Source organism: Aythya ferina (assembly GCF_964211825.1).
Source record: "Aythya ferina genome assembly, chromosome: 20".
NCBI lineage: Eukaryota > Metazoa > Chordata > Aves > Anseriformes > Anatidae > Aythya > Aythya ferina.
The window spans coordinates 3,346,520-3,361,945 of record NC_140318.1 but is presented as its reverse complement, the minus strand read 5'-3'; the positions used below and the strand labels follow the sequence as shown (position 1 = coordinate 3,361,945).

General features: G+C 49.3%; 1 protein-coding gene across 22 annotated transcripts in view; it reads left to right on the top strand.

Moving 5' to 3' along the window:
• The first annotated feature begins 392 nt into the window (after window positions 1–392).
• DNM1 (dynamin 1) overlaps window positions 393–15,426 on the top strand; it is a 67,455-nt gene continuing 52,421 nt past the window's right edge. For 13 of the 22 annotated variants that reach the window (XM_084493873.1, XM_084493875.1, XM_084493871.1 and 10 more), the window contains exon 1: window positions 394–737. In XM_084493873.1, coding sequence (XP_084349999.1) covers window positions 577–737 — 161 coding nt within the window. In that variant the 5' untranslated portion in view covers window positions 394–576. Of the gene's footprint in view, window positions 738–15,426 lie in introns of all 22 variants that reach the window. The other 9 variants (XM_084493877.1, XM_084493878.1, XM_084493870.1 and 6 more) reach the window with 1 other exon arrangement.

Below are 15,426 nucleotides of genomic sequence, written 5' to 3'. Positions count from 1 at the left end.
AAACCATACACACATACTGACCAAATCGTGACAGGACACTGACTGCACAGTGCACACACAGTGACTAAACCACACAGGGATAGCGGCAGAGCCGGCCAGGCCCACGGGCAGGTACCCGATGCCCCACACAGGTGCCCAGCTGAACCACACCAGGGCACCACACAGCCCCGAGCCCTGCTTCCACTCCTCCCCGCCACATTTGCGGCCGTGCCCGGGAGCCTGCTAAGGGTGGACAACGACGGTGGGCGGCTGAACGACACCGATGGGGGGGGGTCTCTGCCACCGGGCGGACCCTTGAGGTAGCGAACTACAACTCCCAGGCTGCGGCGCGGCTCCTGCCGCCCTTAAGGCCCCCTGGCGGCGGCTCGGGGCTCGGTGCAGGCGCGGCGGGGCTGAGCCGAGCCGAGCCCGGGTAGCGTCGAGCGGGGCGAGGGCTGGGGCTGGTGCCGGTGCCTCAGCGGTGAGGGCTGGGCTTGAGCCGCCGGTGAAGGCGAGAGGAGGAAGAGGAGGAGGAGGAGGAAGCAGCAGCGGTGTGAGGAGCTCGGGAGGGGGGGGTGCCGGTGCCACGCCGCAGCCATGGGGAACCGCGGGATGGAGGACCTCATCCCGCTGGTCAACCGGCTGCAGGACGCCTTCGCCGCCATCGGGCAGAACGCCAACCTCGACCTGCCGCAGATCGCCGTGGTGGGGGGGCAGAGCGCCGGCAAGAGCTCGGTGCTGGAGAATTTCGTCGGGAGGTGAGGTTTGGGGACGGAGAGGGGATCCCGGGCTCTGTGTGTGTGTGTGTGGGGGGGGGGTCGTGAGGAAAAGAGGTGCGGGGGGGGAGTAGAGAGGGTGTGGGGGGCTTGCAAGGGGTCGTAGAGGCTGTGAGGGGATGCGGGGGGATGGAGGAGGTGGGGGGGCTGCAGGGGGCAGCGCCTCGGGGCGCACGGGCGGTGCGGTGCAGTGCACGGGCAGCGCAGTGCTGGGGGGGGGCTGCGTGTGAGCAGCGCTGCAGAGCGCCGGGGCACTGCGGTGCGAGGTGTGGGGGGGCTTATCTGCTCTGTGGGGGGCTTATCTCTGGTGTGCGGGGGTTGTCTCCTCCGTAGGGGGCCCCTCGAGGCGACAGGAGCATCCCCCCACTTCCCAGTGGGGTTTGGGGTCCGCCATGTGTGGATGCAATTAGGGGCTGGGGGCTGCTCCGGTCTAACCCCATAACCCCGCAGCCCACCCTGGTGGGTGCCGTGTCGGGGAGGCCGGGGGGGATCCAGGGTTATCTCCTTCCCCTGCCCTCGGGTTGCTGTGGCGCTACCATTTTGTGGCGGGCGACGTAGCGGTGCCTTCCCTTCGTGTGACCTTCGCCTTCATCCTCCGCAGCCCCAGCGATCCGCAGCCCGGCTGCTGCTCCCTGGAGCCACGCAGCACCTGGGGAGGGGGTTGCTGTGGGGGTTGTTCCGCAGCTCGTGTCTGGCCTCGTTAATTAATTGCAGGTCTGGTTATCAAGGTATTTTTTTCACGCCGCGAGCGGCGTGTGGGCTGCTGTTGCCTTGTCTGAAAAGCAGCGAGCGCTGCGATACCTGGTCAGGTGCTTGCGTGGGCTTTTCTTTTTCAGAAAGCTGCATTTATGACAACATCTCGGGGATGTCGTTCCCTCGCCCCCCGTTTGTTTTTCCTCTGAAGTAATCTGTGCAATACAGAATGGCCTGCAATGCTTCCCTGCTGCTGGCAGGGTCTGCAGTGTGTATGCACAGCTTGTTTAGCTGTGAGCACCCCGAATTTTGGACCTCTGTCTCGAGCAGTGAATGCAGTGTGTGTTCTGGGAAGGAGGTCCAGGATTGCATATGGTTCAAAGAAAGCACCACTGGAGTAAGATTTCTTTAAAAAAAAAAAAAATAATAATAATAATAAAATACAGGTATACATCCAGAGGGCTTGGAATCCTTTCTAGCCAACTTCCAGCAGTCCATGCAATATCCCCCAGGCATCCCAGGATTCATGCCAGGGGAAGGACACTGCACGAACACATTTTACAGAGCCTCTGGTCATCAGCCACAATCCACTTTATTTTTTTATCCATAGACCCAGAAAAAAATGATTCCCATGACCAAAGCGAGAGACTTGCAGTGCCATAGCTTACTAAGAAGGGGAAAAGAAGTCCCCTGGAATATGTAAGCAAAACATTCACCTGTTGGCTTGGCTGTTTGCATGCTTTCTAAGTGCTGGCAGCCTAACCTCGTAAATCCCTTCTGGAGGATCTGTGCAGTCAGTGCTGCAGTGGCGTAATGTGTAATGTGTTGGGCCAGCACAGGGATTGTCGAAGGATAGCCGATGGATTGGGGTATGCTGCCCCTTTCTTTCCCTCTGAGCAAACACAAGGGGGTATCTTAATCCTTGGTGCATCTCCACTGGTTCCAGTTGAGAACTGGGGAGTCTGTCTACCTGTTGGAGATCAAATGGGTTCAATTGTTTTCTTGTTTTCTGCCTTTTTTGGGTGATTCCTGGGAGAACTCGTGACCTCACTGTGCACCATCAGTTGACTCTGCAGCAGTGTGCATGGCGCTGTGGCTTTTAGAAAATGAAATACTGGTGGGTCCCCAAGCAGGAGCTGAGGGGCCTGAGTGAAGCTGCCTGTAGAAAAGCAGCTAGAGGAAATAACTGGAGTGGAAATGGAAAACGTGTCAAAGGGAAGAAGTCTTTCTCCATTTGATACCCTCGAGAGCTGGCTAGTTTAGAGACTAGTAACATGAGCCCTCTTTCCACAGAATGAATGCGTGTATGCTGCAGAACCCAATCTTGTTAAAATAATGTTGGGGCCCTGCTGTAGTGCATTGCCTCATCTTTCTGTGTAGGTATTGAAACCCATGATAAGAAGCTATGAAATAGTATCTAGAAGAAGCATGGCTCCTCCATGTCATTGTGGTAGGGGCTATTTTCTTGGCTGAGTAGGCATAAGGCAAACTCTGTAGCCCCACTGTGACCGAATACAGTTATACAGGCTGTGGTGTGGACACTGCATATGTCACTGCTCCAGCTGGATCCCGGGATGGTGGTGTGGCAGCTGCTCACCACACGGTGAATGCGGGTGCTGATGAGCTGGAGTGGATGGAAATTTGTGCGAGAACAAACACTGATGCAGTCGGACTGACTGATGTGCTTGGTGCGGGCACTTCAGAGGGGCTGGAGGCCCTGCCAGGGCCGACATCCTGCTCGTACCTATGGGACTTGTTCCGAATTGTCACCAAGCCATGTTCACACGGCAGGACAGCATGCTTATCCCCTGTGTCTGACCTAGCCTTTGGCTGTGCAGGGCTCAGCCGAGGGCTGCTGCTGGCATCTTGCAGTAGCACCAAGTCCCATGCACGCTGCAAACCTTGAAGCACAGAGGATTGCTGACTGCAATCAGTGTTTACTTGTGTATCTTACCAAACAAATACTTTTTTCCTCCTGAACGCAAAGGCTTCCTAGTTGCTGCTAATTACTCTTTCAGTGTCATTTATTCTGCTGTTAACAGATTATCCAACAGTGCAGAGCCTGTATTTGTAAGACCAGATGTCAATGAGGCAGCTATGTGTGCTTTTGCTGCCGAGGACTCAGCATGGTGACTAGGATACTGGCTGATGGTGTTAAAATCACTGAAGAGACAAGAGAAGCTGTGTTGAAACCAGACAGGTGACACATCTCTTCATAGACTGGTTTATCCTGGGCCTCAGAACTGGAAGGAAGGTTAATCTGGTCAGCTCTAGGCATTTCCTGCTGCTGTGGTTATAGGCTCACGGGCTAATTCGGCTTGGAAGGGACCTCAGGGGGTCATTTATTCCACGCTTACGGTGTTGCTACCTCCCTGCTGCCACCTTTCTTACGTTAGGTGGTCTTAAAGCTCGTACTAGTACCAGCAAAATCAGTCTAATTAAAAAAGAACTAGTCATATTTGCTTGTATGATTTGAGACAAAAGGACTGAGAAGGGGGGAAATACAAGACAGCCCACAGAGCTGTTTGTAAAATCATCCATGTTCATGCTACTCCTATTTTGCTGTGTGAAAATAAATCATGACCAGGAGCCTTTTTAAAACCCTGAGATGTCAAACCACTGTTACATAAATCTTTGGATTTGTGGAAGTATTACTGTTATCTGTGCTTTACAAACGGGACGAACTGAAAGCGCTGGACTGTGTTCAGATGGCTGCATGAATGTCTGTGCCTTGTGTTCTCGTTGGCTGATCCAAGGCAGCGTGCTGCTCAGCCCCGTTAGGACAGCTGCATTGCTCTTCATGGAGAAAACAAGGCACCTCTGACTTCTGGAGAACAGATGGCCTAAGGGGGCTGCTGAGAAGGGGATGACTAAGAGCTGGGAACAGTAGGTGGAAGGACTTGAATGGAGGTGAAACCATCGTGCTTCTGATCAAGGGAGCTAAGCCGTGCCAAAGCTGCAGGAACTGAATTGGTGTTTATTTGATCCCAGACTTGAGCGCTAGCCTCAAAAGCATCCCCCTCTCTTCTGAACTTTTATATTCCAAACCAAACAGATACGCTTAGCAGGCTGTCGCCAGGCTCTGATGGTGCATGCTGAATTAGCTGATGTTTGTAAATTGCCTAGAAGGAAACTGGAGGCAGGTATGGGCGTAAAACTCAGCTGTGTTGAGCTAGCCCCATCTCTTCTAGCAAACAGATATCAGCAATAAAAAGGTCTTCTGTAATATGCACTAACATGGGTAAAAGAGCAGGGGAAATGCAGCACTGCAATGTCTGTGGCAGTAGTAAGGATAAATACCTAAAAATAAAGGTTGGTACTTGTGCTACAGTGGCTGCTTTGACAAAACAAGACAGGGCAAGGCAATGTGCTACGACTGTCTTTGTTTTGCTGTGTCACATACTGAAAATACAAAGCTAGACCATGAAGCCACAAACTTTAGCTTGGCTTCTGGTTTAATTTTGCGGAATAGCTTAGTATCTTCATGTTTCAACCTTCCTCAGCCATGCGGAGAAATACTTCCACTCAGACGATATGATGAGGGCATTCATGTACTTGGCTTTGCTGTGGGAAGCTTCTTGAACAAAATACCTTCAGAGGTCAACAGCAGCGTTTAACAACTACCCAGAAGTGAAAGATCCTACGGGGATGCCTACAGAGATGCAGATACCTGGCCAGTCCAGGTACTGCAGGAAACGAGTTTTGTCAATAATCCTCAAGCTTTGAATTTGCTCAGTCTTCTGCAGTACTTGCTTTGTTAGCTTGAAGGTTGTCTAAGGGGACTGAGGGATTAAATCTAAAAATCATAGCTATGTTGCATATAGATCAAGGCTGTCTGCTGTACCGGGTATTGCTGAGCATCAGTGCAGTACTTTAGCAGCAGATAATTTAACCAAGAAGATGCACTCACCGACTTAATCTCCTCTAGCCACAAAATAGGCCCTTAAATGTTTGTTTTGGTTTTTCTTTTTTCTGTTCTGCTTTGAGATACGCTTACATGCCCAGAGTGCTGGTAGAGAGACTCACCCAACAATTAAGGGTCTCTAATTATAAATACATCTATGAGCTGGCCAAATGCTGTTATGTATTTGCAAGTTAAATCATTTCCCAAGCATTGTCTGGATTTTTATTTGGGGTTGTAGAGGATGATCCAAGAGCTAGGAGTAGGGCTCTGCTGTTTAGGGACGTGTATTGTGGCCAAATAATAATCCTTCGAATGGCAGCAAGCCTTTGGTCTATAGTGAAGAAAATACCTCTCTTCATCCTGGATTAATTGGGGAAGGAAAAAAAAGGTGTGGAACAGTGGAGGAAATGAGTAGTCTTTCAATAAACCACAAGATAAATTATTTTAACGTAAGAAAAATCTATATAGCTCCTAGCAAACACTTGTGGGGGAGGATAATTAGAAGGGCATGGGTAATTAAGTTTAAACATAACATGAGTGGCTGTAGGAAGAAAAATAAAATGCGTGAATCTGTGTTTGTAGGTGCAGCCGTGTCTGCTTGTGTTTATCCTCTGACTATTGTGTTAATCTTACAGGGGTTGGCTCAAGCGCACACAAGGCTGATATATTTTCTGCTTCCTGCAGCAGCTAGATGTTCTCTGCAGATCTTGCTGTCTGACCGTATTCTTCAGCTTAACTCTTTAGTGATGATCTCACGCTTCTGGTAACCGCCACAAGCCTTAGATTCAGTAGGGAAAGAGCTCCTTATGGCACGTCTTGGGTCATGCCAGAATTTGCGCAGGGAAAGAAAGCCAGCTGTGCTGCTGAGCTGGGAGGTGATGCTCGGTATCGTGCGAGGTGGGACTTGTGTGGACCTGCTGGTGTGTGAAAGTGACAGGTCGCCTTATCGCGGCTGGCGGTCGTCACCTGGGAGCCAGCAGGCTGGGAGGATGCCTTCTCTGCTAGAGTGGGCTTTTCCTTGTTACCATGATAACCTACCATGATAACCTTCGTGTTGGGGATCTTGTGGCATCCTGAGCATAATTAGTCCTTACTGTGCCTTGAAACAGGTAAGAGGTGTTCTTGTACTTGCTCTATAAACAGCATGCTGCGGCACAGGGCTGATAAGGGTCTGCAAAACCAGGGGGGGAATGAAGGCAGAAGCTCCCAAAAGCATTCCTATATGCTAAAGCTCTTATTCTTCTTCAAAACTCGACATGCTTGAACTTTTCACACTTTTTTTTCTTTTTTAAAAAAAAAAGACAACCCCAAATACTGCGAAGACAAGCTTCTATTTTTAAAGACTCCTGATTGTTTTCAGAAGCCATAGTTCAATACCTAGCTGGGGATGCCACGTGAAGTCCTTGAATCTACCTTCCCCAGATGCCGTGAGTAGGCAGAACTCCGCCAGGCTGAAATAGAAGGTGTGGGAGTCTGTCTGAGGCGCCTCATGTCTGAGGCAGCCTCTGAAAATGTTATTCTAAGGCAGGAAGCTGGTCCCCTTCCTGATCGGGTGAATTCCCAAACATCCCTGCTTTGGACTTCAAGTTTGAGCCTGGCAGTCCAAGAGTGAGTAAAAATTCTGGAGGGAGGATTTCATAACACTTTTATGAAAACCCTTTTTGAGGGGAAACAGAAGTTGTTGACAATTTAGTTTAAGTTAATCAAGGAAACATAGCTCTTGTTGTTTATTAGCTGCAGGCATGAAACTTGTTATTGAGCAGCAAGTTTGTTAGATGCAAACCCGTGAGTGCTCCACCCGTGTGAGCCAATACTCAGATTTTTGTTTTCAGCAATGCATCTGAGCAGCAAAACCAGAAATCTGACTGAAGGGTGGCAGGCGGTCACCTAGAAGCACGTCGTGATCGGCCTATATGCCCAGTGCAAAACTGGTTTTGAGGTGGCAGCATCTGTGAAAAGGAACTTACTGGCAGTAAGAACAGCAACCCTTTTTTCTTAATATGCCACTAAAAAAAAACCTTTGGGTGTAATACTTTCCTTCTTGGACTCTCAAATGTGTAACTGGATGAGTCAGAGCACTGCTGGCTGGGAGGAGAGCTAAAACTAAATATGCCAAAAAAAAAAAAAATCCTGTCATGCATGGTGGGGAAATAGCCCACTGCTGGGCTCGTTTCTCACTGCACCTGAACTGAATTTTTCCCAATTTCAGCCCTGGTTTTGCACACCCTGACTGAGCAGGGAAGCTCAAGGTGTGCTGTCTGACGGGCAGGCCTGGCTGGCTGTGGGGTCAGGGTCCTGCTCTCAGCTCTGAGCCGAGGTTCTCGTGGGGTTCACTTACTGCACCTTCCTGCAGAAAGGTGAGGCTGTCGGTCTCTGCCATGTCACGTACGCTTATCGTTAACAGATGCTTGAAATGACACTAGAAAAGGTCAACCAGAAGAAATAAAGAGCTATTTTTATTAAGAATAAATGGAAGCTGTACAGGGGCGATGCGGCGATACCTGCCTGAGCCCTGTGGAAGACCTGCTGTCCGTACAGTGCTGCTGTGCCAGGGGCCTTAGCTGCTCCTGCAGCCTCGCTTGCCAACTGGTATTGAACATCACAGGTTGCTTAGATCTGGGAAACTGGGACTGGTGCTGCTGGCAGAGACCACTCCCTGGGTGTGAGGAGCTGGGGATTTCTTGGAAAGCGCTGGGGAACAAGAGGCTGTGTTAGATGGGGTGGTAGCACTCGAATTTTTGAGTGTAGACTGAGATGCATGGAGAGAGCTGTGTAGGCTGGGAACTTCTTGGGGCTCTGTTTGCACACCTGCTGCAGCATGGACCTTAGCTCCTTTTGTGTAATCTGACCTGAATCGAACCCAGCAGCCTGGGTGGGTAGGGCAGGGATGGGTACTGAGCACGGGCTTTGGAGAGGAATGAGCCCAGGGCTTTGTGCCTGGTGTGTTTAAGCTCACAGGTGGCTGCTTGGACCTCTAGCAGGTTAGTCTGCAAGCAAGCCACATTCCGAAAAGCTCCAAAATGCTGTTTGTCTTTATTTATGTTTATTTATGATCCTTCTAAAGCATGGATCATGCTTACTTTGTGTGACCCGATGGAGTTTAGTCGTGAAAATTGGGTGTCTTACTCAGGACTAGCTGCTATAAATACTGGGGTGGCTGTGAAGAGAGGGCTGAGACAACACTTCGGTGCTTACCGAGGAGCGGGTGAGAGCGTGCATCGAAACATCGTGACTGGCAGCCCAGAGCACAACTTCGTGTTAGATAATTAAGCAATTATGCCAGGTGACTCATTTATACTTTGTACTTGTGTCCGAACTTTGTTGTCAAAGTCCTGTTAGTGAATGCTTTTATCAAAAATCAAATCTAAGGCAGCCCAGCAATTTCCTTAGGCTCTTGTATAGATGGAGAAAAGCAACAATTAAGTTGCTGAGGGTTGTTTCCTGCATGACCTTCAGGCTTGTCACAGCCCCCGGGCTGGTGTTGACTATAACAGATAACTGCTTTTCTTCCCTTCGTGACACGATACAGGAAGAAGGAGCCCTGAGTCTGAAATCTAACAGCGTCTCAGATCTCTGCAGTGTTCGATGCTCTCCCAGCCCTGGTAGAAGCAGCCAGGACCAAATGGAAGCGAGGTGGTGTTTCGGAGCCTGCTCGGTCTCTTCTTGCAGTTCGGCACACCACGCTTTGGGAGGCCTGTTGGAAGCAGGCGTTATGCAAGCTCCTCCAACTGTCTTGCTGACTGCAAGCAAACTTGCCAACTTCTGCCACTTTTCTGCAAATCTTGTGACTTGTGTGGTTTTCCTCAGAGGCCTGGACGCAGCAGTTCGGCTAACAGGAGAGCAATGCAGATTTTTGTATTGAAAATATCCATTCCTAACAGGGATGCCTGGGGGTAGCTGTCTTTAAAGGTTACTGCTTTAAAGTGTTCCAGGAGAAGCATAAAGAATTCCAGTGCTTCTGTAAGGCCTGCACTGTAAAATGTTGGCCTTCCCTTTCTAAAAATTGGGGCTTATGTCCCCATACTATAAGCTCTGTTAAAATACTTGTACTGCAGCCATAATGAACAAAAAATTATACAAAATGAAGCTTGGAATAAACCCAGTTCCTTACTTGTGACTGAAACAGGAATTTAACTCAAGTCTCTGGGGGTGAAAATACTATTTTAATAATTTATTGCCTCGATGGTCCCCTTTAACACTCCCTTTCCTGTTTCTTATGGCTCTAGGTTGTGTTTTTGCAGCTGTGTGGAAGGGTGAAGAGTTAATGCTTCCATACCAAAGAGGAGAATTGTGGGGATCCTTACTATGCTAGGACTCGCTTTCTGTATGTGAAGCAGTTTTGATGTAAGAATGGCCAGCACTGCACTGGGATGCCTGAGAAAGGACACGGCAGACTTTAAACTGACACTGCAGTAGGTTTTGGCTGAAGAGCAAGAGCCAGGCAGTGTTGCCGTAATGCTGTATGAAGGCTGAGCATAAGCTGCGGCCATATTTCAGAGCAGTTTTTCAGCTGCATTTAAACCCTTTCTGAAAGCATCGCAAGGCAGAAGTCTACAGAGATGCTGAGTAGTTGATTCTCAACATCTGCAGGCATTTTTACAGCAGAGCAAACTTACCCTGGAGAGCATTAGGAGAAACCTCTCTTTTTTTTTTTTTTTTTTTTGACATAGAAGATCCAGGGCTGGGGGAGACTACGCTGAATTTCTTAGCACAAGGAGGAGATACCTAAAGGCAAAAGCCTTTGAACAAGTCTCTGCTCAGCTCCTCTTCTTTGCATTCCTCTTACTCCTACATGTGTAAAGGCAGAGTAAATTCTGAAGGATCTGGCTCGGGGCTCTGAGAACAAATTAGCAGGCCATTTCAGCTCTGAGAGCTCTTCCTCATCTGGGTAATTACAAACTTCTATGAACGGAGGCTTGTAATGATAATAACTGTCCATTTGCCACCTGCCTGCCGGCACAGGAACGGCTCCCTGTCAGCAGGGGAATACACCTGGTGACCTTTTAGTTCAGAATTAAGCCAGTAGAAGGCAAAGCTCAAACTTGGACAGTTTTTATGCTAATTTTTGTCTCCACTATCTTGCTTTGACTCACTCTGAATGTCTACCCCTCTGAGTGGGGAGGGGGCCCACTGTTTCTAATATATGTTAGGTTTTCCTCTCTCTGGCTGCTGTGATCTCTTGAGTAATCTCTGGATATTTCTTAAGCTGATTGTGCTTTTACTTTTAATAGAAGCTTCTCTATGAATAGCTGGGAATTGCCTGAGCATGGTGATGGCTTTGAGAGGAGATCTGTTGCAGCAGGGTTATAGCTGGAGGCGAAGGGGGGATTGGTACACACCAAAATGCAGAACATCCTCCAGGGATTGGTGCACGGCACGTGTCATGCTTCAGAGACGATGCTGCAGCCCCGGTGCTGGCACTTGGGGCACCTCTTTGCATCAGCACACCTCTCGGATGGGACCCCTGCAACATATTTCTTCTGGTGGGGCTCTGCTGCTTTGGTTTGATGTTCAGGTTCCTGGGGATTGCTCTGTGTGTGCCTGTTTGTACATGATGTATTTGTTATGCCAGGGCTGTAAAATACCTGGCGCTCCAGACTCTTTTTAGAGAAAAGAGGTTATTTGTCTATAAAAACTCATTCAGGAAATGGAAAGAATGATATTTAAAGAATGCTTAGAGCAAAAGAACAAGCGAAGACCTGCATTACCATCGTATTTTGCTATCTTCTGTTTGAATACCTTTGACCTTGAACTGGACAAGCAAAAGCACATGGTGTTAGTAATCAGTGTGTTGGTTTGAAGGGGTGAGGGGAAGATATCAGGGGAAGGGGTTCAGGTAAACACTTCGTGGAAAATGGAGAAAGGAATGGAAGACCAGAGGACTCTGGTCTGTTTGTCCTGGTCGTCACACCACATTTCCACTTTAGAATCGGAGTGCCTGGTAACATGCAACACCAATTTTGACCTTCTACCGCTTCTTGAATTTAAGCTCTAGAAGTTTTTCATGAAGGTATGGGCTCCTTTAGAGGTCACCCCCTAAAGCTGCCCAGAGGAAAGATACTCCCTGGGCCATGAGGAGTGCTGCCCCACCAGCTGGACAGAAAGGCTCTGGTGAATGCATCCTCCTGGTGAAACCAGCCAGAAAGGGGATGGCTTCCCTCTTCTGGGGCTGCTGATCCATCTCCGGTGTAGCCTGGCGATGGAGATGCCTTCAGTGGTAATTAGAGTTTAAAGTAGAGTTTAATGCCTCTGCTCTAGAGGTGCTAGCAATCCGTATGCTTGTTCTCCTTCAAGGGCTTAAGGAGCAGTCCCTCTGCACCACGTTTCTCGTCAGGGTGATCCTAATTATATCTGAAACTGCAGAGGTGCAGCGCATAGCAAGGAGCTTGGCGCTGTTCCTGCGTGCTTCCCCAGACAGAGCAGAGATGTAAATTGGCATCTTAAATCCCCTCTGCAGGACAGCCCTGCACCTCGGGCAGCTTGGCCTGGGTGCCGAATGACGCAGTTACCCTGAGGAACTCCTGCCTGCCTGGCCTGTTAGTAGGGAGCTGGCCTGCCTCGCTGCCCACAGCGTGCTCTGCCTCTTACCTCTGATGCAAGATGAATTCCCAGGCTACGTAGATTCAATTTTATAAACCAACCACTTCTGTCTGGCCACTAATAGCACATCACAGTTCGAGATACCACCCTTTTTCCTCACACAGCTTCCGTTTGGGTTATCAGTGGGCTCACCAAAACCATTCTGCTTTTTCTAGTGAACCCTTTCAGTTCCCTGTACCCTCTGTGACATTCTGCCTCTTGGAGACTGTCTCCTTCCCTGGCACATGCTGCTGCCTGGGGGAGGAGGACGTGTCATACTGCAGTGCATTGAGCATCTCTGTTCTCCTTGCAGCAAACCCCAGGACTCCAAAGGTGGCAATCTTAACAAGAAACCCAAGGTGACACCGTGAGTCTTTGGTGTCCTTGAACCTACCATTTTACTGGGTTTCCCTCTCCGGAGAGGAGGGCAAAAAGGGGATAAACCCCTTGATATCTGGAGCCTCCATGTGATGAACAGCTGGAATATTGGTTACTGCTACGTGGTCTGTTGGTGTCCCCCAGCACAAGACAGCCTTTGCTGCAGGGCAGCTTTTAGTCTAGACTCAGCTGCAGCCTGTCTCTGGAGAGGTAGGACAGATGGTATTTCCCCACTGGTGGTGGGGAAATCGCAGGGTCAGCGTGTTGCTTGTCAGTCTTAGCGTGCATTAATCCTACCATGTTTTTGTGGCTCTGCTTTCCCATCAGTTACTCATTCCTGCCCCAGAGTTTTATTGTACAGCTTGTCCTTTTGTTTCCTCCCTGCTCCAGTTGCAGGTGCTGTGTGGGTCATGTTTTTCAGGGCTGCAACTGTTGTGTTATGGCAAAGCCAGGATTTGTCAGTAGGTTTGTTTGTGCCAAAGCAGAGCGGTGTTACTGCAGAATTATGACAGATCAGTGCAGCCTGAGGATACCAGCAAAGATGCTGGGTCATGGCTTTACCTCTGTGGATATAAAAACTGGATTTCTTTACTACTGCAATTGGGACTGGGCTAATTGGACTTGCTAGGTTGTTGATGATGCCTGGTACTGTCTGTGTCTCTTTTTTTTGGCCAGTGTATATATGCCTCAGTGAGAGCAAAAGGCAAACTTGCTTCTGTGTGGTGGTGGTGAAAAATCAGCAAGGCAGGCAGAGGTCTGTTTTACAGCTTCTGGGGTGGAGAGTGACCTGTTCATGCTGTATTTCCTATAACTGTGGCTGTGGAGGCCTCTGGACCTCACCAGTGTTGTGGTTGCTATTCCCCTGAATCCTGGTATCGCTGCCCAGATCTACTGTTAGGTGGGTTTGTTTGTTCATGAATGAATTGAAAATTCAGAGCCCCGAAGGTGAAATCAGCCTTGTTTTCGTTCTCCTGGGATTGTTACCCTTGAAATCGAAGCTGCGTTTTCCATGAATGTGCAATCTTTGCTGCCACATCCACTTAGGATGTACTGGGCTGCTTTTTCCCTTGAGTTCCTGATATTGTCATGTAGAATCAGTGCTGTGTTGTTCTTTACCTCAAATATCCCAAGGTGGCAAGCAAGATGCAGGACTTGGTTCTGTCACCCAGAAGATCCCGGAGGAAGCTGCACGCAGCGCTGCTGCAGTTCTCCAGCCTCTCAAGGCTCTTCCCTTCCCCAGTGCTGCAGCCTGGAGTCAATGCGGCATTTGCTATAATGGGCAGTGACTTTTTGAGACCAGGCTTTGCACCGTAGGCTGTACCACTCTCTAAATAATCTTCCTTGGTGAAATGCAGAGCTCCAAACAGCAGAATCCCTTTACGGTTGCTACCTGCAAAAATACAAAGGGGGAAATTGGCTCACAAGTGCACTCGAGGTGTTGAAGTGCCCTGTTTTCCTCTCCCATCTGTGTTTTATGTCCTCACATGTTCTGGGCTAACCCATCTGCAGGATGATAGCAGGGAGGGATCTGGCAGATAAGTCAGCCCTCGAAATGGAGGAGGGGAAGGATGTTCCTGATTAATTCTCTCACGGCAGAGATGAACTGAAGCAAATGACATCTCGGGTGAGGTGGTGGGGTTTGTGCGCCAGGAATACCTCTTGTTCCTCCTGCAAACTCTTGACCTAAAGCTGCAGACACTTGCTTTAAATCTGTCAGCCTCAGCAGCTTGGGGCTGATGCACAGCAGTGAGGGAATCGGGAACTGTGTGGACACGAAACTGATTTGTTTCCATAGGAACAAGTAGATTTCACCATGTTGGAGGGAAGTAGGAGGGGAATTATCCCCCTGGGCCTGGTTCTGGCTCTCAGATTGGATTGGCTGCTGCACTGCAATTGTAGAGCAGCAGCCCATGAAGGGATTATCTATCTAGTCCCTGATCACAAGCAGGGAGAGAAGCATGTGGATCCAATCCGCTCCCACCGTGGGCTTCCCCTGCAGGGACAGCACCAGGTTGCGTGCCAGGATTCCCCAGGTCACAGCCCGCCGTGGCACTTGGAAACAGAGGATTGACCTTGGTCTCTAACAGTTGGAAAGGAAGCCTGTAGTACTACAGCACAGCATCTGTGACTGTATAGTGCAGAGTTTTTTCCAATTAGGATGATGAAGGTGATGAATTGTGCTCACACTTCAGCGTACCTTCTTGTAGGTGTGCATTTCTAGCAAGAGCTGGGAGCTATCTGCGGTGTCCCCAAGGACTGGGAGAAGCTGAAATCTTACAGACGGGGGCTTCAGGTGATAACTTGAATCTAAAGGTACTTGTTCCTGGCAATGACTGAGAGAGAAAGCTTACCTTTCTGGGTAGGAAGAAAGCGCAGACCATGGAAAACTGGCAGAATGGGAATTCCTGAGTGCATTCAGGCCTTGGGCTTCCTCCCGAGGAATTCCATTTTGTTACTTCTACACAAATAGGGTGCAGGGTTGGATAATCTTCAAATGGAGAGGAATTGTTTGCTCAGCATCCGCCTCCCCTCACTGTACGTGAGGACTTCAGTATACGTAGTATGTAAACTGAGTTATGGCTGGAGTGCAGCTCTGAGTGAGAAATCCTTGCGTCATGCTTTGTAGCACAGCCAGCGAGCTGACTGAATGCATTCACCCTTGGTTTTGAGTTTGATACACAGATGCATCAGAAGAATGCAGCAACATCTCTCTACCCTTGTTTCAGGTCAACTAAAAAATACATGGTGCACCTGGAAAACCAGGCCAGATCCTGCTGTTGACCTAGGGTATGTGGACTTCTTGGAATTTCTTCAGAGATGTAGCAGCAGAAATTTGTGGGGCAGTCTCTAGGCTGTGCCACTTCTCTCTGTGGGTTCACAGGCCATCAGATGAAAGTGGACCACCTAAAGCATAAGAATATTCCTCACCTCCTCGTGTACCTCCTGCCCTGTGGAAGCAGCACAGCCGTGAAGCTCTGAAGTTCCCCACGAGTCTGACTGGTGTGCAGAGGCTCTGGTGCAGCCGTGACTTGGCATAGTACACACAGCTCTCTTCCAAATGTTGATGTACCCTGAAGCTAGTGGAGTGTGAAACAGAAAAACCAGCCCAAGGGATTC